Raw genomic sequence first — 23,188 nt, 5'->3', positions numbered from 1 at the left:
CACAGCCTGTATGTGTTTTTTTACTGTTCATGTTTTGGGCACCCAGTGTTTATTGATATTTCTTCTGGGATCATGTTGATTGATTGATTGTTTGTTGTTTAACTCCGCACTCAGCCACATTCCAGCTATATGACAGCGGTCTGTAAATAATCGAGTCTGGACCAGATAATCCAGTGATTAACATCATGAGCATCGATCCACGCAATTGGGATCGATGACATGCTTCAACCTAGTCAGCGAGCCTGACCACCCCTCTTACGACAAGCATAGTCGCCTTTTATGATACATGATGGGCTGTTGACGATCTTCTCATTCATTGGAATATTTGGAAATATGTTGTCCTCGTGTGTAATACACAAAAACATTTTTTTTACAAGACCTTGTGATATCCTGAATAAAGAAACTGTTTAGCTTCTTTCAGAGGAATATGTATTGAAAAATCTTGAAGCAGTAACAAAAACTCCAAATGACAAATTCAATCATGATAATATTTTGCATTTGAAAGTCTCAATATCGTGTATGCTGCTATCTTAGCTTGTGCACTGTAACAATAACTGCCGCAGTACCAAAGTATTGAAAACTTCTATGAAGCTTACTTGTTAGTTTTGTACTTGGTGAAGGAATGCATCCATTCATCGAACTCCTGTCGTTGCCCTGTTGTCCTGCAGGACGGGCCACAACGCCGACCTCATGTCTGGGATTGTAAAACATGGGGGCAGAAAGGCGAGGGAAAGTATAACATGAGGGCCAAGCCCGAGGCTCTGTTCCCGAGGGTTTACAATCCAAAGAATAACAGAGGAGACGTATTTTATCTTGTTTATCCTAATGAATATAATATCAAAATAAATGGATAAAATGATTCGAATGGGGAGCCGAAGACATATTTGAGATACTTGTTCCCCTATACAGAAGTAGACACGTCTGGCGCCTAGTTAATTTCGCACGTGCAACACAACCTTCTTTTGAAACTCGGGTATTTCTTTCAAACATATATAACTTTTAACTTTCTCTTTATAAGAAAGTCATTTATGTGATTACCCTTTCTGTGATAGTAATACATGTTTTTTTATGATATTGCTGTAGTTGATACAACAAATAAGAACTGCAGTGTGTGTGTGTGTGTGTGTTTGTGTGTGTGTGTGTGTGTGTGTGTTGAGGTGAGATGAAATGGTTCAATGTCGAGTGTGTGCTTGGTACTTTATAGTGCCAAGCCACGGAGATACCATCCCGCAGTTTAACACGGACACCTCACTCAGACACAGTATACTGACTACGACCCTAGAAGTCCTTGTTTTATCCCCTTAATGTTTAGACATCTTTGATGTCTTGGTATGACGCGGGCAGGGGATTGGCCGAACACATGACATAACTGAGGCGGCTTTGGTACGAACAGACCGGATTATTTTCAATAAAGCGTTCGAATTAGTGAGCACTGAGATCACCACATCGCCCAGTATATTATAATTTAACAAGTAAAAGAAAAGAAAAAGATTTGGTCTTTGGATGGAAAGTAATGTTAATTTTTGATTGGTTAAAAGTCACAGTCCATGACGTGAATCGAACCTGCAACCTCACATAATTATCGTGTTTAGTTTTCTAACTGAGCCACCAGGGTAGATGATGAAAGGGTGTTTAATCCTACATATCATGACTTGAGTTGTGTGCATGCTGCTTCAGGCCTTTCTCTCGTACGTTTTCATCGAATTCCTTTTATACTGCGACGCAGTGTATTGTTTCACTATAAGATATTCCGATGTGTTCTTATTTTGTCTGGCATTTCTTGCATCTATACGGTTTATAAGTTGGACAAAAAACCTCCACCCCGGTCTTGACTTAGAATGTTGGCCCATGGTATCGGTCCTCCATAATAATCCTCTGCTTTGAGCTTACTTCTCAGTCAAGAGTCGCTTTTTATCCTTTACATAAAAGTGCGAGACGAGGGAGATTCGAGGCCTTACGTCTACGACTTGACTTGCGACTTATCCACTGGCCCAGTGCCGGCGGGATATCGGAAAACATCGACTTTTCTGCCGGTTTCGAACAGTGATTCCCAGATTCCAGAACGGAACAAGTGCCTCATTCCAGCCGTTCAGCTGGATATTTGTGAGCGCACTGACTTTTGTGATGGGCCCATTATTTATTGCTGTTGCTACATATATGTAAGCCATTGTATTGCCTGATATGATTTTTAACTAATCCGGTGTATTTCAATATGATGTGTCGATTGTTCATTGACCTTGTGTGATTTATTTACTGATTTCACAATGTACGGATTTCTGGTGTGACCTTTCGCTTTTCAATTTGAGAATCATCAGGTCACAGTACATATCTGATATACATGTAGTTTGCTTTTCTTTTTTAAATGAAAAAAACCCACTAAACGTAATATTACTTGTTTTCATAATGGAAGCTTCGTTCTATTTCCGTTACGGGGTGTTTATACTGAACAACCAAGGAAATGCAAGTTCCAAGTTATTATTTTAGAAGTAACCATTCCATTATATCTGAATTGATTGTAAATTACTAAAATCCTGCATTGTGCACGTGTGCTGTTGCGGTGTCCTACAGTTAAATAATCTGACTGCCGCTTGTGCAAAGATGAATTACCCTTGAGATGTTGCAGGCTACAACGCTGCAACTGGCGTAGCCAGACAATCAGGACATCATCTCACCACTGTCATAAGACTTGCGCAACCAGCGCTGTTACCAGCGTCGCTGATCGACCACGTACGTCCGACCCAGATTTACAAAACCTGCACAAGATCTCTTGATAAGGGTCAATCATCCCAGGAACAACACAAGCATCAACAAGAACAGCAGCTATAGTATCAGCAGACACGATTCCATTAAGTCTACACGCTGCTCAACTCAACTGCCCGTATACTCCGCGTATAGGGGACTATGTATGACACAGCACCGTCAGCGATGTTTACGGTGGACCTGGCGACATCAACGTTGGTGACGTGAACCATGGCGGCCATACTGACTACTGAAGAGACTGTAATTTTTCACTATAGAAGGTATCCGGGAGGATATCGCGATCAGCCAGTCTGTCTGTCCGTCCGTAATCATTTCCTTTTCCGGGGCAGAACTCGAAAACAATTCAGTGTATTTGATCGAAACTTGGCATATCTACCAGTCACATACTGAAGTTGTGCCTTTTGTTATTTACGAATTTTAGAAATCTTTATTTTTTACGTTTCCATGGTAACAAGTTGGACTTAGGTTCTATAAGGGTGGTGTTCGTTTCCGGAGCGTAATTTAAAAACTGTTGAATACTTTCTTACAAAACTTTGCATGTCTACCAGGTACACACTGAACTGGTGCCTTTTGCTATTTAGGAATTTTATAAATTTTTATTTTTTACGTTTCTATGGCAACAAGTTGGATTTAAGTTTTCATATAGGGTGGGTTCACTTATGGAGTATAACAAATAATCTGTTAAATATTTCCCTGCCAAACATTGCATCTATATATAAAGCACATACTGAACTGGTGCCATATTAAGGAGTTTTAGAAATGTTTATTTTAGAATTTCCATTGCAGCTATTTTGACATGGGCTAAGAGAAATGATGTGTCAGTTACCTGGTTTGGGACCATAACGTGTTATAATGGGCGGGGATATAGATGACTTCGTTGACTATACGCTTGTTTCGTTATTGTTTCTTGTAATTTGTCATTTGTTTGCATAAAAAAAACCCACAGAAACACACGTTTTACTTTCCATTTCATATGGATGCGACCATGGTGGAGAGGAGACTACATTCGGGTTTGACATAAATTGTGAAGAAAAGAATTGTCAGTTTGTCCAGGTACGCCTTGGTGGCAGACAATAAGTAAACCTATACATCTAACCTAGCAGTGTCTGTGTGATTATCAAACAAAACATTTAGTATACTATTTCTTCACTTGTCCTAATATACATAGTTAAGATCAACTACAAGTTTCTTGTGCAATATTTTACGATTTGCACGTTGATATCATGGCAGTTTAAGTAAAAGTCCAGAAAATACTAATATTGTATGCTATCCACTCTTTCATCACATCTTCTAAGAAGTTGAAATTGTCTCCTACGTTTTGAAATTCAGTAACACTTTTCAGAAAAGCACTTCTTCCCTATAATACAATACAGCTGTCACATTTGTTATAATTTCGTTTAGTTTCCTTGTTTTCCAGAGCGGGGTGATATGGGTATTAAGTATATTTACAAACAGTTCTAGGATAATTGGGTTCCATCAGTTAGCACAAGCACGGACTGCACACAATTATTTTGGCTAGGTGACACAGGTCACTTGTACACTCGAGAAACGCGTTGAGTCACTTAATGTCCACCACTGACATGACACAGGGGGCAATTTCTTCTGCTATAATTTCCATCTGCAATATATGTTGTCCTGTCTGTCACCCTTTACGACTTTAATTTCTCACATTAGCCATTTTCAGCGAGGAATAGAGACTAGCTTTCCTCCCCGCCACCATCTGTGAATCCAGAAGGAGTTTCTCACTTTCCTTGACCGTGTGTCAGCATTTTATAACTTGTCAACTAACAATCTTATTGTCGTCACATGATTTTCGTCTTAATCCCAAACATAAAATAGAGCTTCAAAAGCCTGTCTTCTTCGCCAACACATTCTGAAATATTCATTCTCTCTCCCCATGTTGGTTTGGTAGGGTAGCATTACTAGAGTTTACTTGGCAACAACCCAGAATGTTGGCTCATTAATTGCAAACATAATTGCATTTTTGTTATGAATCCAATTATTAATCAAATGTTTATAAGAATTAGTCTGGACGTGGCAGTGGCAGTGGGAAAGATGACTTACTGGAGATGTTCCAGCCAATTTAGTCGCCATGGACAGACACCTCTATTTTAGAGGACAGGGTCATAACCATGTAGCCCTTCATGATGGAGGTTGACGTCGTCAAGTCCAAGTTTGTTCACCGTGCCAAAATTGAGACAACAACTGTAACCCAGTTCTACAACGATGAACTGTCCATATTGAGGAAGAGTTGTCCCCGACTCTTCTGGTTAAACTTCCTAACTTCCGACCTTTGCTGCGGTCATTGCCACAAGACTGAGGTAAAGATGCAGTAATTAAAAGACCGCTCATGAGCTCCATCCTGCAGGAGACAAATTGACTCCAGTCTTCGTCATCCTGCTCCTCACCGATATCCACTGGGCTGATTCTACACTTGAACTTATGTGGTCTTGTAATATTGAGTGTCATATTTGTTAGGAAAATAAAAACCCATTTCTACATTAATATGACTAATGTCTATGTTATGTAATGTTATGGTTGTAATTAACAAGTACCAATACAGAGAAAACTTGAACGCTTACGCAGAAGGCACTTACACAAAAGACTTTCACAGTAGCTTGGGAGAAATTTTCGCTGAATCGGTCATGAACCATTTGGGTAATATGACATGCATGATGATTCATTATAAAGTTAATAATGTTATCCCAGCACAGCCTTGAAATTACTGTTTTGTCTGAAATCTGACTTTCATTGTGTACAATCTGTTAAAACGCATCCCTATCGAACTGTTTATTATGTGGTATTATTTTCACTTACACTTGGTCAAATATCTCCATATTAGGTATCAGATTTTCTTATACTGGTTAAGTGTGTTATGTTTTCCTTATGTTAGCTACATAAAGCATTAATTTGATAACTCAATTTCATTAAACTTTTTTCATTTACAAAACCATATACTGTCTTTGAAAATTATGTTAAATTAGTGTAACTTCCATTTAGAATTGTTCTTTGCTAAATCTTCTTCTGAAAAATTCAGACATCTCTTCATAGTCTTTTTTCAAAGTTTCTGTCCTGTAGATGCATCCAAATAATTGTAGCTAACTATCACCATTTGTCTCGGCACATGTCTTTGCTAAAGGGGAGGCATGAAAATCTCCCCCAAATGTTTAGCTTTCATTACTTTGTGGAGGGGTTTCTGCATAATCTTCACAAATGCCATAGTCTTTTCTAGTAGAGATTGATGGTTTCTTTCAAGTTGAGGGTTTTCCTGGCTTGAGGAGTAAAATCTCTTCACAGTCTCAGCTAGTGGAGAAACACGAGCAATATCTCTGTTATAGTTGATGTTTTTAATGGCTTTTGTTCAGGTCTCTGCAAATGCCTCACTACAGTCTTTCCTAGTGGAGATGCACTTACAACATCTCATCTTAAGTTGATATTCTTTTATGGGTTTGTGGAGAAGTCTTGGCAGAGTCGTAGAAAGTATCTTCAAAATGTCTTTGCGAGTGGAGATGCATCTACAAGAAGTTACCATGGGATTTAATGACTTTACTATTGCTTTGTGGCCAAGTCTTCACTATTTTCCAGAAAGAATATTTAATCTTTCAAAATGTTATAATATAAGGGATAAAAGAAGGGACTTTTAACAAGCTTTCATTTGACACTCATCAAAATAATTTCTTCAAGAAGGAGCACTTTCCATGTTGACCCACTGACCTTGAACTTCATAGGTCATTGACCTCTGTCATCATTATTCAGTGTCACTTGAGATGCAACTTTTCAGGAACTTTAAGGATCAGGCAACCAAAAATACCAACCAAATACTAGGTCAATTCCAGCATTTAAATGGGAACAATCTCTTGGACTTAAAGTAAAAGAATAAATAGACAAAGAAATATATTGCACAGAATGAATTGCACATGAATTGAACAATGTGGAGAGGTTATAGGCAACAACTTTTAACAACTGCAATACATATTCTCAGGTGTTTTCATAACATACTCAAAATGAAGGTAATGCAATAAACTTAATGATATCTAAAAAATGATAATAATTATGTTGATATGAACCAAACTGCTAACATACTGATCAGTAGTCTAACTGAGCACAAAAGACTTGCCAATACAAAAAAGGATAGCTTGATGATGTTTCAATACAGGGGTCCAAACGAAAGTCACACCTCAAGTTTCTTTTCCCTCTGAGACAGCTGTACATCTGTAACAGGGCACAACATGCGGCACACATTTCACCGCAACGTGGAATAAACACACAGACTATACAGCAGAATGTTCAGCAGAATCTCATGTGTAGAAAACGTGCCATAGGACTAGCTCACCTAATGACTTCAAATTTCAAAAAATCATTTTCATTAATTTTCATAAATGAAGACATCAACATGGTGAACAAATCTTAAATTCTAAAATACCATGAAAACCAGTTCTTATGTGTTGAGTCCAACTGATAACCACACTGATACTACATTGCGATACACTTACAATAAAAATGGCTGAGTAATGTATACAATAGGATCCGAACCTCATATTCAGGCTTCACCATTAGTGGAAACAAGCATGTGAAATAATAGCTTCACTGGTTTGGGGGAGATTTATGGAAAAAGAATGCAACAGGAAAGAATTTAAGTCAAAGTGGAAAGCAGGGTCAAAATTAAAAATATCATAAAGAAATGTGCCCTAATTCCCACGACTAACTTTGAGAACAAGTACGCAGAATTTCTGTTTCATTGGTCTAGTGGATTCTGAAGAGATGATCACACATGATGCCAAACACCAGACAAGCAGGCCAAGACGCCATAAGCTCACTTGACTCAGCTGAATTAAAATACAAAATCTTGTGGGTCATCCCAATTAAGCACAGTACATGTATATAAAACCTGTAAAACAAAACAGATGACCTTTTTATATGTATGTGCTTCTAAAAATTTCAAAATGAAAAATAGGTACAGGATCATAATTTCTTTGGCCTTTTTGTGTAAAATTCTTAAAATGAACATGTTTCTTTAATGACACAATGACTTTAGCCTCCATAAATTCTTGATCGAGGTTCACATTGTTTAACACTATGAACAAAAAATGTAATACCATAATATTACTGCAGCAGACATAACAAATGTAAAAAGAAATGGTTTTCATAATAAAACAACAAGCATCTTAAATTAAGGACTTATGTGACTATAAAGCATCAATACCAAAGTTTCATATTTGAAAACTCAACAATGTAATACAATATCCTATGATGTATCAAAACTGGAATGCTCCAAAAATAACAAGAAAGTTCTAAAATACCAGTAGTAATAGTACAGAAACTATTAGATACTTAACTAACATCAGTAAAGTATATGTGCAGAAAGAAAGAACGCCTGACTAGTGCACTTAGGGATTACAAAAACAATAGGACGATATAGTCCCTAATCAAGTCTTTTGAATACCCAAAAGCTTCTGGACACACGTTTCCAGACAATACAAAATATCAAATAATTATAACAAATATAACAGAGAGTTTTTTTAGCTAAAGGCAATCAGCCCCGATCATATACATTTGTCTATTTCTCACCTGCACAAATAATTCATGAGTAATGGACATGCAATTCATTGCAGTTATCAAGTGTAAGATATTTTCATCTTTTGATCAAGCAATAAATATATGCAGTAGTTTTCTGGCGTCAGGCAATTTAGCACTGACACAGGTTCTGGAAATTGTCTTTCCCTTTGTTCTTTCAAATGTGCGCGTGTGTGAATGGGGGTGATTAAATGCCTCACAATATGACAGCGGCTTGTAAATAATGAGTCTGGACCAGACAAGGCAGTGATTGATATTAATAGCAACTTCCCATGCCGTCAGGGGAGGATGACATGCAATCAACAACTACAGAGTATCAGAGTCCTTACAACCAGCAGAGGTTACGGGGGGCCAACTCTTATCTCCAGGGTGGTTTTCTTTGAAAACAATAGATGCAAAGCATCTTTCTGCAAAAGACATCTCTTTCCAATGGAATAGTAGAGTATTATATTCTGTAGTTGCCTTCCAGTAGGCTGGAACAGCTGTATTGAGATAAGTGTTGGAATAATGTGCATGGGGAAACATTATCTTTACCATATTACAGCTGTTGTTAGTTAACCTTAGTCTTGAATGTCTTGAAACAATCCACATTTCTAACATCTTGTGATATCCATGCATTACCAGTAAAGAAAATGCACATTCTAAACAACAGCAAGCCATTATATTGTGATATCTTCTTCCTTGCCTTGCAAAAACAAATAACATGACATCTTTTCTGACTTAATGTGGCACCAGGAGCATAACACAGACTCATATTACACCTACTGAAAATAACAAGCAGATGGACAGGTGTAACAAAATACTCCTCCACACAGAAGATGTACTCACATCAGTGCTAATATCATCAAATGATATACCACTGCAGTAGACAGGTACCTGACTGTATACCACTGCAGTAGACAGGTACCTGACTGTATACCACTGCAGTAGACAGGTACCTGACTGTATACCACTGCAGTAGACAGGTACCTGACTACATACCACTGCAGTAGACAGGTACCTGACTGTATACCACTGCAATAGACAGGTACCTGACTGTATACCACTGCAGTTGACTCAGAGGCCTGACTGTATACCACTGCAGTAGACAGGTACCTGACTGTATACCACTGCAGTTGACTCAGAGGCCTGACTGTATACCACTGCAGTAGACAGGTACCTGACTGTATACCACTGCAGTTGACTCAGAGGCCTGACTGTATACCACTGCAGTAGACAGAGTGGCCTGACTGTATACTACTGCAGTAGACAGAGTGGCCTGACTGTATACCACTGCAGTTGACTCAGAGGCCTGACTGTATACCACTGCAGTAGACAGGTACCTGACTGTATACCACTGCAGTAGACAGAGTGGCCTGACTGTATACTACTGCAGTAGACAGGTACCTGACTGTTTACCACTGCAGTTGACTCAGAGGCCTGACTGTATACCACTGCAGTAGACAGGTACCTGACTGTATACCACTGCAGTAGACAGAGTGGCCTGAATGTATACCACTGCAGTAGACAGGTACCTGACTGTATACCACTGCAGTTGACTCAGAGGCCTGACTGTATACCACTGCAGTAGACAGAGTGGCCTGACTGTATACTACTGCAGCAGACAGAGTGGCCTGACTGTATACCACTGCAGTAGACAGAGTGGCCTGACTGTATACCACTGCAGTAGACAGGTACCTGACTGTATACCACTGCAGCAGACAGAGTGGCCTGACTGTATACCACTGCAGTAGACAGGTACCTGACTGTATACCACTGCAGTTGACTCAGAGGCCTGACTGTATACCACTGCAGTAGACAGGTACCTGACTGTATACCACTGCAGTAGACAGAGTGGCCTGACTGTATACTACTGCAGTAGACAGAGTGGCCTGACTGTATACCACTGCAGTTGACTCAGAGGCCTGACTGTATACCACTGCAGTAGACAGGTACCTGACTGTATACCACTGCAGTAGACAGGTACCTAAATGTATACCACTGCAGTAGACAGAGTGGCCTGACTGTATACCACTGCAGTAGACAGGTACCTGACTGTATACCACTGCAGTTGACTCAGAGGGCTGACTGTATACCACTGCAGTAGACAGAGTGGCCTGACTGTATACCACTGCAGTAGACAGGTACCTGACTGTATACCACTGCAGTAGACAGGTACCTGACTGTATACTACTGCAGCAGACAGAGTGGCCTGACTGTATACCACTGCAGTAGACAGAGTGGTCTGACTGTATACCACTGCAGTAGACAGGTACCTGACTGTTTACCACTGCAGTTGACTCAGAGGCCTGACTGTATACCACTGCAGTAGACAGGTACTTGACTGTATACCACTGCAGTAGACAGAGTGGCCTGACTGTATACCACTGCAGTAGACAGGTACCTGACTGTATACCACTGCAGTTGACTCAGAGGCCTGACTGTATACTACTGCAGCAGACAGAGTGGCCTGACTGTATACCACTGCAGTAGACAGAGTGGCCTGACTGTATACCACTGCAGTAGACAGGTACCTGACTGTATACCACTGCAGCAGACAGAGTGGCCTGACTGTATACCACTGCAGTAGACAGAGTGGCCTGACTGTATACCACTGCAGTAGACAGGTACCTGACTGTATACCACTGCAGTAGACAGGTACCTGACTGTATACCACTGCAGCAGACAGAGTGGCCTGACTGTATACTACTGCAGCAGACAGAGTGGCCTGACTGTATACCACTGCAGTAGACAGAGTGGCCTGACTGTATACCACTGCAGTAGACAGGTACCTGACTGTATACCACTGCAGTAGACAGGTACCTGACTGTATACCACTGCAGTAGACAGAGTGGCCTGACTGTATACTACTGCAGTAGACAGAGTGGCCTGACTGTATACCACTGCAGTTGACTCAGAGGCCTGACTGTATACCACTGCAGTAGACAGGTACCTGACTGTATACCACTGCAGTAGACAGAGTGGCCTGACTGTATACCACTGCAGTTGACTCAGAGGCCTGACTGTATACCATTGCAGTAGACAGGTACCTGACTGTATACCACTGCAGTTGACTCAGAGGCCTGACTGTATACCACTGCAGTAGACAGGTACCTGACTGTATACCACTGCAGTAGACAGAGTGGCCTGACTGTATACCACTGCAGTTGACTCAGAGGCCTGACTGTATACCACTGCAGTAGACAGGTACCTGACTGTATACCACTGCAGCAGACAGAGTGGCCTGACTGTATACCACTGCAGTAGACAGGTACCTGACTGTATACCACTGCAGTTGACTCAGAGGCCTGACTGTATACCACTGCAGTAGACAGGTACCTGACTGTATACCACTGCAGTAGACAGAGTGGCCTGACTGTATACCACTGCAGTAGACAGGTACCTGACTGTATACCACTGCAGTTGACTCAGAGGCCTGACTGTATACCACTGCAGTAGACAGGTACCTGACTGTATACCACTGCAGTAGACAGAGTGGCCTGACTGTATACCACTGCAGTAGACAGGTACCTGACTGTATACCACTGCAGTTGACTCAGAGGCCTGACTGTATACCACTGCAGTAGACAGAGTGGCCTGACTGTATACCACTGCAGTAGACAGGTACCTGACTATATACCACTGCAGTAGACAGGTACCTGACTGTATACTACTGCAGCAGACAGAGTGGCCTGACTGTATACCACTGCAGTAGACAGAGTGGCCTGACTGTATACCACTGCAGTAGACAGGTACCTGACTGTATACCACTGCAGCAGACAGAGTGGCCTGACTGTATACCACTGCAGTAGACAGGTACCTGACTGTATACCACTGCAGTAAACAGAGTGGCCTGACTGTATACCACTGCAGTAGACAGGTACCTGACTGTATACCACTGCAGTAGACAGAGTGGCCTGACTGTATACCACTGCAGTTGACTCAGAGGCCTGACTGTATACCACTGCAGTAGACAGGTACCTGACTGTATACCACTGCAGTAGACAGAGTGGCCTGACTGTATACCACTGCAGTTGACTCAGAGGCCTGACTGTATACCACTGCAGTAGACAGGTACCTGACTGTATACCACTGCAGTAGACAGAGTGGCCTGACTGTATACCACTGCAGTAGACAGGTACCTGACTGTATACCACTGCAGTAGACAGAGTGGCCTGACTGTATACCACTGCAGTTGACTCAGAGGCCTGACTGTATACCACTGCAGTAGACAGAGTGGCCTGAATGTATACCACTGCAGTAGACAGGTACCTGACTGTATACCACTGCAGTAGACAGGTACCTGACTGTATACCACTGCAGTAGACAGGTACCTGACTGTATACTACTGCAGCAGACAGAGTGGCCTGACTGTATACCACTGCAGTAGACAGAGTGGCCTGACTGTATACCACTGCAGTAGACAGGTACCTGACTGTATACCACTGCAGTAAACAGAGTGGCCTGACTGTATACCACTGCAGTAGACAGAGGGGCCTGACTGTATACCACTAATACTACTACAGTAGGTTGACTATTCGACTGCAAGAGATTTTGACACATACCATATATCACGGTCTATAAAGCAACCCCACGTATATGGCGACCCCCCCTGTACAAGCCTTCAAAATCGATGCTAATCCATACAGGTATACCCTATCTATAAAGCGAATCGGAATGAAGCACGTCACCAGTGCCTACACAATCCCTAGATCAGCAGTAAATATGTTTCCCTTCAGCGACTTCAGGGAAGCGAACGGATCATCACAATTAAACTTGGTCAATACAAATTTGAAATTTAAGATAAAACATCACTAGACATGATGATTTACAAATTAATTTGTATTTCCTGTTCTGATACGCCGAGATTAAGATTACCGTGTGTGTGGTCTCAAAAACTAAGCTGGAAGCCACAATCAGCTATGCACATGTTTCTTGGAATCTACCAGTGATTCAGTTAAAAATTACCCAATGATATAACTTAAAAGAATTTTGATACAATGATCGTATAAATTGTATCGGAAACTATTATTTTATCAGGAATAATTGTTCAATATCATGTTATTTTAGTTGCTGCTTCACTATATACATTGGAAATAAATTAATGAAAAATGAATTGTATCAGAAACTATTATTTTATCAGGAATAATTGTTCAATATCATGTTATTTTAGTTGCAGCTTCACTATATACATCTGAAATAAATTAATAACCATAAGCATAGCACTCTGGTACAGCTGATCACTATTGCCGAATATATTTTCATATGGAACAATTTGATCAGTCACCATCGCTGCTTCTGTGCTATACATCCATTCTCTATCCACTAAAGTTTGTTTCAAGGCATCAATAGCGGTAATCTGACCATGGTTGCTGTAAATAACCGGAAGTTGTGCAATCTTCCGATCACTTTACATACAATTTCGACGAAATTAATGTAAACAATATTGAATGAAATTTTGAATAAAATTAATAAAATAGATAACAAACCTAAGTCCAAATACAAAATGAAAACTTTTTATAACCATGCAGTGTAATTACATGATTGGTTTGCCGACTTCAGTACAGATTTGTTGACTTGACACAAGCTCATGGTAATGTCTTTGTGTTGGTGGGAAGAAAACATCAAAACTCTTCAACCCTGTGTATAAGACGACGCCTTCTATCCCGCCCTCTCCTCCCCCCCCCCCCACACACACACACAATTCTAGGTACGAAAAACTTGCTCTTTATACACAGCGATATACGGTGAAACCAATAATGTTCAATGTCCTGGATTAGACAGTGATACCATGTCCTGCATGTGTAATAAAGCTAACAATACCCTACTCTAGAGTACAGGAAGAAGATGCTGATGTGGGTGTTCCCCGTTGTGACATGTTGGCTGCAGGTATCAGCCTGTCCATGTGGGATTCAACATTTCCGGCATGGAACTCACCCAATCCTCATCAGAAAATGTTTCTCACTGTGATACAATTCTCCCACATTAAATAAACTGTTTTTTACCAACTAAAAAAACATTCTTATCAAGTTTGCATGTTTTTTCATCCTCTGTCATGTTACAATATATGGAAATAATTAAAGACATAAGAATTGATACTTACTACAATAATAAGCTATTACTCAATACATCTACTGAACACACATCTGAGATTCAGACTGTAGAATTCTCACTTCCTCACTGCAAGTCATGTCTTGTGTTACCTTGTCTTTCTAACTTCATTGAGTCATGACACAAGCAGACCTATCCATCCACGGTAGAACGTTAGCTTTTCAGTTGAACGTCAGTGTAAAATATTGGGAGTTGTGACAGTCATACCACCAAGATCCCTGGAGACACCTTGGAAAGATACTTGTGTCTATTGTGGGACTGGTAACTTAACAAATACAAAGCACATAACCAGATGCACTGAATGTAACAAACAAGAAAATAAAAGAGAACAGACCAAAACATCAACACCGGTGACAAAAGAAACACAAGAAAGAGGACAACTTAACTTCTAAAGGAACAGACCCCACATCGACAAGGATGTGCAGAGCATCCTCCCAGGCATTGGTGTGTAGTTCTTGACGTGCTGAAACCTTGCTCACTCACAAGTCCTTTGGATCATCCAATATAGAGTTCTCCTTAGTTTACAAGAGAGGGGTTGACATGAGATTACTGTTTCCGCTCTATCCCCATGCACTCGTCCTGCAGCACACTGATGCCCGGGAGCCTGATCCGCACATCCTTGTGGAGGGTCTCTTCCCTTAGAAGTAGATTAATTATATTATCATCATCATTAAATGACTCAAATGGTGTTTGTGCAAGCAAACAAAATAAAACTAGATGTGTGTGCAAGTACTTGCACAAACAGAAGCAGTCTCAGTGAGGTTTAATTTCTTTGTGTTTTGATGTTAGCAGCCTAGTAAAATCCTAGACATTTTTAATATTTGTATACTTATCCTGCATAACATTACATTAAATACACCACCTTTCTCAGTTATCAAGTAATCCAACAAGTCAGGTAAATTTAAAAGAAAGGTTTATGACATTTCATTATGACTGTTATGGTGGCTTGGACCAGATTCCTGTGAACATTTTCTAAACATACCATGGATATCATACAAATAATTACAGTTCCAAATGAAATTTTGAAAACAAATTTTTATCATTCACATTTGGGTGGACAATGTCGCATGACATAAGGTCACATAAACATTTGCTATACTGGAGCTTAGGTGAGCTAAACATAGCCATGTGCATGTTCATAAAATACATGGCAAAACTACTGAAGTTAGGATGTTCACATTGAAAAGCACCAATCCTGAGAATAACAACTGCAAAGACAACAGTCCAGGTTTAGATACATGACAAGATATGCAGACTGAGATAGGTTTGTATAAAATGCATCAGTTCTGTCTCAACTTAGAGTGGAAAACATTAAAACCAAGAGCAGAACTATGTCCAAACAGAAAATCTCTCCAATTAGAAGTCAATCACCATTACTTAGCATAAAAGTCCCCCACTGACAGAACTACATGGATGATAACCTAGCAGCTGCTGTGATGCTTTGAAGATCAGCTAATGTGCACAGCAATGCAGCATAACATTATTTTAGCAGCAACAATCCCTGAATACATATTTCTGTGAGTGTGAGTATTGAAGGAGTATGCAGGATAAAGGTTGCTGTCACTCTCCATACAACTGTGACATACGGCAATACTGAAGATATCTGAATAACAGCAGACACTTCAACACATTATGCATAATAACATCCACTGCAACATCACTGCTCACAAACGAACTTCCTACACTGATGCAAACAGTTGTGCCTTATCAAAAGGGCACTGAACAGATCATCGCATCCAAACCTTCTACGATGCAAAATGAGATCTACTATCAGTATGCAGATGACTATCATCTGTGCAGACACATAACAGTTAAGAATACCACTGGCTGTCTCTTAACCAGAAGAGATTGTTGTACATGATCTGTCAACTGGTTTGTGGCAGTATTTAGGAGCTGTCTGGACTGGCCACTCTCTTGCCTGTGTCAAAGCTGTCTGCCCTCTCACTGCCAGGGCTGTTGGCTTCTCCCTTGTTGCTCTCATGACTGGAGCTCCAGTGGAATGAGGGCTGTACAGAAGCACGTTCAAAGGATCCCTGACTACCCATGCTGACTAGCTGGCTTCGCTTGGTGATTGTGTTGACTTCTCCACGGAGGAACTGCTCCAGTTTGTCCACACAGGCATCCTGGTAGTCGTGGATCCACCTGAAGACAGACAGCTCTGTTAGTCAGTCTAACTACCACATGCATCACTATTGTGTATATTGGCTATCAAAGGATGAAAGGTCATGGTTGTTATGTGCCTTTTTTCAGCAATACCAGTTTAGGAGAGCATTAAATGCAACCAAAAAAGCAGTGCCATCCCTGCATTTCCTGAAAGTTGATAAACTTCTGATATAGCAGCACTATGGTGGGCATATTGAAAATCGGATTTGAACCCCTCTTGAAAAACTTCATGTGTCATCATTGGTGTGGAAGAAGTATCTCATGTTTCAGCTTCATTCATTCAGTGATTTCTGACAATAGTATGTTTACAGAAATGCATTTTTAGAGTATTTACGAGAAATTCAAAGAAATATTGTGACAATTGGTACATATGTGTTGAGCCCCACTACCAACTACATAAATGCCTAGCTTTTAGTGTAATGGCAATGAGAAGGTCAAATCAAAGTCCACACGTCCCAAATTTCATTGCATTGTGAAAATGACTGAGTATGACCATATGAAGCGATTTCACTAGTGCGGTCGTATTGAAAATCTTGTGAACAAATAAAGGTGAAAATTTTGAATATTGCAAAACCCAGTACTAACTCCACATGTAGCAACTTTGATGTCATTACTCCAAGGTGACCCCAAGGCGCTAGTCATAACTTGTCACCAATTGGCTTGGGTGGTCAGGCTCGGTGACTTTGGTTTATCGTATCCCAACCGCATAGATGTTTGCTCACAATATCAATCACTGGATTGTCTGCTCCAGATTTGATTAGCCTATTTACAGGCAGCTGCCAACTATCTGGAATACTGTTAAGTGCAAAGTTAGATAACAAACAAATGTTACATTTTGACAAAACATAATGCCATGACAATGTAGCTCACCTGGATAATGTAGTCCACAGTTTTTAATGTCGATAAGGGCAGCATCTTAGGGACAAGTTCAAAAGTTCAAAGTAGGAGATTAAACTAAATTCCTTACAACCCACCCTAAAAAAAACTTATTTCTGAAAATGTTGAATTGCTTGTAGTTTTCAGAACACACTGTCATGATGACGGCAATGGCAAAACCTTATCTCAATGTAAAGTTTCAACCTTGAGCCTTATATACTTTCTAAGGAGAATGCCATACAATTTCTCCAATTGTTTCACACAAAACTACACTAAAATCCTAACAATTTGAACAAAATATGAAGTCATCATAAGGAGACCTATACATGTCAAAGTTCCGCTTCCTAAGTCTGACAATCTCCGAGAAGTTGTTTACAAAACTAAAAATGCATTTTGCCAGAATTTAAATGCATCACACTACATCTTGAGCAGAAACGATTGAGCAGTGGGCATAAATATAGAACGAGTGAATAGCTCTGGTATTTGACGAGCGAAAGCGAGTCAGATACCAGAACTATTCATTTATTTCATAAAATTGGTATTGCACGGGAGCAAGTTAAGAATCTTATGTATCACTTGCCATTCATAACTTTTTTATAGAATTTCCCTGTCGTGTATGACACCTACACAACCCACAACCTAATCCATTTGAGTTGACACATATTCATTTTAGTAAAATCTAAATATTTTTTACATTTGTATACTTATCCTGCATTACTCCGTATTGCATTTAGTGCTGTCTTTTGACAGAGAGACGAACTGTGTGAGATCCAGCTGCTGAAGAAAAGTTGTCCCAACCAGTACAGGAAGCAGCGCCCTCTCACAGTTGGCATGTGACCCGGAAGTCATGACGTCACGTCAAAACACATAACTGCTTTAAATATAACATCTGAAACTTCGTGGGGAGGCAGCGTAGCGAAGGGTGGGCACTACTTCGTAATGCAGGATAAGTATACAAATGTAAAAAATATTTAGATTTTACTAAATTTTGTAACTTATCCTGCATTACTTCGTATTGCATCTTTATCAGACGGCATGGCCGTTGGGCATACCTTCAGATGTGATCCATAATAAACCCTCGTCAAGGTCCGCACTGCTTACAAGTGATGACCAGAACATCTACGACCATTCCTGTCTTCAGGAAACAAGAGTCGATGCAAAAACGAAACACCGAAATAGAATCAGTAGGGTAGCCAAAAACTAGAACTTACCTAAGAGCGAAAGCGAAACGCAGTAGAGCCCCTCTAATCTGAGGTGATAAACACCAGAGAGTTCAGCGGAGAATCAACGGCGTCGGTGGCAATATCTACGACCATTCCCAAGAGCGAATGCGAAACGCAGGAGAGTCCTCTAGCCTGGAGAATCAGCAGAGTTGGCGTCGGCGCCGGCGCCGGTGTCAACATCTACTACCATTCCTGTCGTCAGGTAATGAGAGTTGATGCAAAAAGTAAAACCCGGATATGTGACAGAAATAGATAAACTAAAAACTAAAACTGACCTAATAAGTGAAGGTCTGTTTCTCATATCTGACATGCCCATTGTACCCGCTTTACAAAATAAGTTCACCTATTTAGATTGATAGATTATGTGATGAGAAAGAATAATTTTTTGGTGTGCTCAATTTTTTTCACTGCGGTCACCCTGAAATCCAAGATGGCCGCCAATACGGCCGCCACTTTTCTACCTAACCTATTAACTTCACTATATATCCTATTTGTTTATCAAATATTATTCATAAATCACTACTGACCATCAACAGCTGATGTGTAATATATATCTATTTTGTTTGGGCACAAAATTTAACATTTTAGAACGGAATTACTAGTTCAAAATGGATGCCAAGTTCAAATTAATGATATTCTTTAATTGAAAACGGGGTATTTTTGTATGGATAAACCAATCAGAACTTCATTTTGGAATAGGATAATACAAATTAACCACTTTTGGCTCAGTAAATATTCATTAAAGGTATATTAGGTTTCATAAAACTACAAATAATGACCAAAAATATGTAATTCATCTGTCAATAAGGATGAGAAATCAAAAAGCATAGCATCATAAAAATAACTTATGCACTGTAAACCAATACATGCATTCAGTATATTCAATGGATAACATCATTGAACAGTTAAAAAATAAAAAAATAAAACACAAAAACATTTAAAGTGGTTATGCTTATAATCACTACTATAAACAGTTGTCTTGCAAGTAGTACAGTTAGATGAGGAATTGCTTGAAACTAGTCACGAAGCTGAATTTGATGACAGAGCATCCAGTCATAGTTCCAAAGAACTATGCTCTGCCTTCACTACTTGCCATATAATTTACAATGATATCCAAACTGTACCACAACTTCCATGGCCACCACGTCCAGAAGACATGACTGAAGACAACATCAAGCTTCCAAATAGTTTGTATAATGCTCTTGCGTGGATACTAGGCGATGATTATTTCAATGAAAACTATATCCATGAAGCGGAACATACAACCCAGTCATCAACTTTTCCAAAAAACAGGTCTCAGGGAAAAGTCGGTTCTGTTGATGGCTCCTGTGACGTACACTGGATGAGCAAACCAAAAAAAGTACGACCAGAACTTCATAGAAAATTCCTTTCGATCGGTCAGGATATTGTCCATGCAGCAACCAACAGTCGTGTGCTCACAGTAAAGCATGTGCTGCTTGCAAAAGCAATCCAACAAAAAACAGGAAGCTTGTCTTTGGTGACTCGGTTGAACAAACATCAGCACTGCATAAATAAATCACTTCTGCAAGAGATGGATACTGCAAATGCAGACATTCTGACATCTCAGAACGATCTTGGCTACCATATGCCACAGGGAATGGCTCCAAATGTACTTTCTTTGTTTGGTTGGGACAACAATGACTACAAAAACAGAGGTCATTTCTCAGGATCAATACAGGTCCATGATACAACTGGATACATGGCTCAAGCAAAATTACCTGGACATGATGTTAATCGAGAACCTCCTACAGGTCAATCAGAGAGTTACCCCCGAACTGGATGCAAATCCATATCTGTTTCTGGGGATAATCTTCTACCATGCATCATCAGCAAAAGACCCGAACCTCCTTGATATAATAATGCTGCTCAACTGCTGACTACACTGGATTCAAAAAGTGCAAAAAAGGCTAAGGAGGTCGATTTGGTATGGCAGCTGTCCCGAATGGATTCCAACTTAGGCGAAAACGTGGAACCATCAGAGCAAGATGTCCCAGGATGGAAGGGATTTAACAGCGCCACCCAGCCCTCTACACCAATGGAGCCTCACAGAATTGGATACTGCCAAACCATCCACAAAGCCCCTGATCATAGTGTGATCTATACATTTCTGACGAGCTCACTGACAAAACAATGAATGATGATCAAGGCAGAGGTTCTTGTTCTGTCCAAGTGGTAGTTGATGTGGGAATATGGACCAAGCCATAGAAGTTATCCTCAGCAAACGGGATTCTGATCCTGAAATGAACCGAATTGTGTTGCATCAGGGGCTATTCATACCAGTATACGGTTCATGGCATGTGCTGGTTTCCTCTTTGGTAGTGCTGGACTGCGTGACGTCTTCATAGAGGCAGGAATTTTGGCAGAAGGATCAGTTGACAAGGTCCTTCAAGGAGAGCACTGGGAGCGTGGGTTCTATGCCCACACGCTTGTTGCTGAAGCTTGTGAGAGACTTCGTTTTGCAGCGTTTGTCAACCACCTTGATCATGGAAGATGTCTTGGAATCTTGAAGTCTGAAATTTATTGTATTCGTCATGATATGTCACCTGAGAGACCTGCCACTCTAACAACCTCAGACACCTTCAGATTTGTGTTGTCACTCTTCAACTCATACATCAAATCCCTTGGACCAAATGGAAAGTTCTGGTCAATGTATCTCGAAACTGTTGGGATACTCTTGCGGCATGTGCGAGCACATGCACACTATGCATCACATAAACTCCCGAACCTGATGTTGTTATCATTCACTCACCGGACACAGATGTCATGGTGTTAGCAACAGCTGCATGTGGACTGGAATGGATCAAAACGAAGTGCCTTTTCTTCACTGGTTCTGGATCCAAATCACGTTATCTGGATCTTTAAAGAATTGGAAGGACTCTTGGAGAAGATGTATGTGAAGGTCTTATAGGAGCTCATCCTTTCACTGGTTGCGACAGTACTAGTGCCTTCAAGGGAGAGGAAAAATGGGCATACTCTGGCTTCTTCAAAATGATGCAATCTTCTGCAATGCAATGGCTTCACTCGGAAAAAGCTCAGAAGTAACTGACGATCTATTGAAATCGTGTGAAGCAGCAACTTGCATCTTCTACAGCTTCAATTCCAGAACCAAAAATCTGAATCCGGTTTTGTCATACAGTGTAAATACACTGCGGACAATCATGTTTGGATCAGGTACATCAGATCCAGAGAAACTGCCTCCATGTCAGCATGTTCTGAGAAAGAAAGTACAGTGTGCTTATTACCAAGCATCCCTCTCCAGAAATTGTCAGAAACAGGACCAGCAACCACCTTCTCCAAATGGACATGGATGGTTTGTGGCAGATAAAAAGTTGGAAATTGAATGAATGGATGTACAACCAGCACCGTCATCAGTCCTAGCAATGACCTGCTGCAGCTGCAAAACTGATTGCCGAACAAAGAGGTGTGGATGGGTGAAGAGCAGTCTGAAATGTACAGGAGTGTGTTCTTGTGTCTCAGGATGCCAGAACAAGTCAAGAAACAGTGGTGCTGTAGTGCACATACTTCCTTCGGAAGATTCTTCAGTTGAAATAACTGATGGCGATATCCATGATTCAGACATGGAGTCAAACTCATCTTCAGACACAGACAGTGATATCTGAATCAACTTTGTCCAATGAAAATGATGCATCTGAATTCATTAAAGCTCTTCAAACATCATTTACTGAATCAAATACAGTAATGGTTAGTGAGAAACATTTTGACATCATGAAAATGGACTTTGATTTAAAACAATTTTCCTTTGAGTTGGAGTCTAATCTCAGATATGTAAATATGTTGCATTTTTTCTACAAAATATATTATTTATGAAAGTACTATTTTTGCAGAATTCTGAATTATTTTGCATTAAAAATGTATATGTGCACCTATAAATGCATTTCTGATTTTGAAAAAGCTGACTTGTTACTGTTTTGATGAGTGCTTTGAGAAATTTTCCCGCTTGGGCGGCCATCTTGGACGCCATTTTGGATTTCGGGATGACCGCAGTAAATTTTTACGAGCACACCAAGAAATAATGTTAGGTAATGGTTTAAGCAAGCTAAAAAGCATGGTGAACTTAGTTTGTAAGATGGGTACAATGGCACCCAAAAACTAAGCATGCTGCGGGAATCAGACCTTCGATTATAAGAGCGAATGTGGAACGCAAGAGAGACGTCTTGTCTGGGGTGATAAACACCAGAGAGGTCGACGGGCCCTGCTCAGGGTATCGGAGAATCAGTGGCGTCGGTGATAGGTGACCTGTTGGGCTACAACCAGGGACCAAAACTGTGAACGCCGGCGACATCTTCCAAGGCTACATCACGGAGGTAGTGGTTGGTGAAGGCAGTGTCCGATCGCCAAGAAAAGGCTTCCATGAGCTACTGGATGGAACAGTTATACTGTGAAGAGCCCTGGTAAGTGCGATCACCCTGATCTCTTGCGGGTTGATAGCCTTGGGGGAGGGTCCAATCTGGCAGCTTCAT

General features: G+C 40.5%; 1 protein-coding gene across 2 annotated transcripts in view; it reads right to left on the bottom strand.

Moving 5' to 3' along the window:
• Nucleotides 1-14,879: 14,879 nt before the first annotated feature.
• Nucleotides 14,880-23,188, bottom strand: part of LOC139456406 (NAD(+) hydrolase SARM1-like) — a 34,840-nt gene continuing 26,531 nt past the window's right edge. For both annotated transcript variants that reach the window (XM_071238103.1, XM_071238104.1), the window contains exon 9: nucleotides 14,880-16,566. In XM_071238103.1, the coding sequence (XP_071094204.1) occupies nucleotides 16,311-16,566 (256 nt within the window). In that variant the 3' untranslated portion in view covers nucleotides 14,880-16,310. The remainder of the gene's footprint in view (nucleotides 16,567-23,188) is intronic.

The sequence above is a fragment of the Haliotis cracherodii genome, unplaced genomic scaffold, assembly GCF_022045235.1.
Source record: "Haliotis cracherodii isolate W230 unplaced genomic scaffold, xgHalCrac1.p SCAF_11, whole genome shotgun sequence".
In the NCBI taxonomy this organism is placed as follows: Eukaryota; Metazoa; Mollusca; class Gastropoda; order Lepetellida; family Haliotidae; genus Haliotis; species Haliotis cracherodii.
This window is presented reverse-complemented; position numbering and strand designations above follow the sequence as displayed.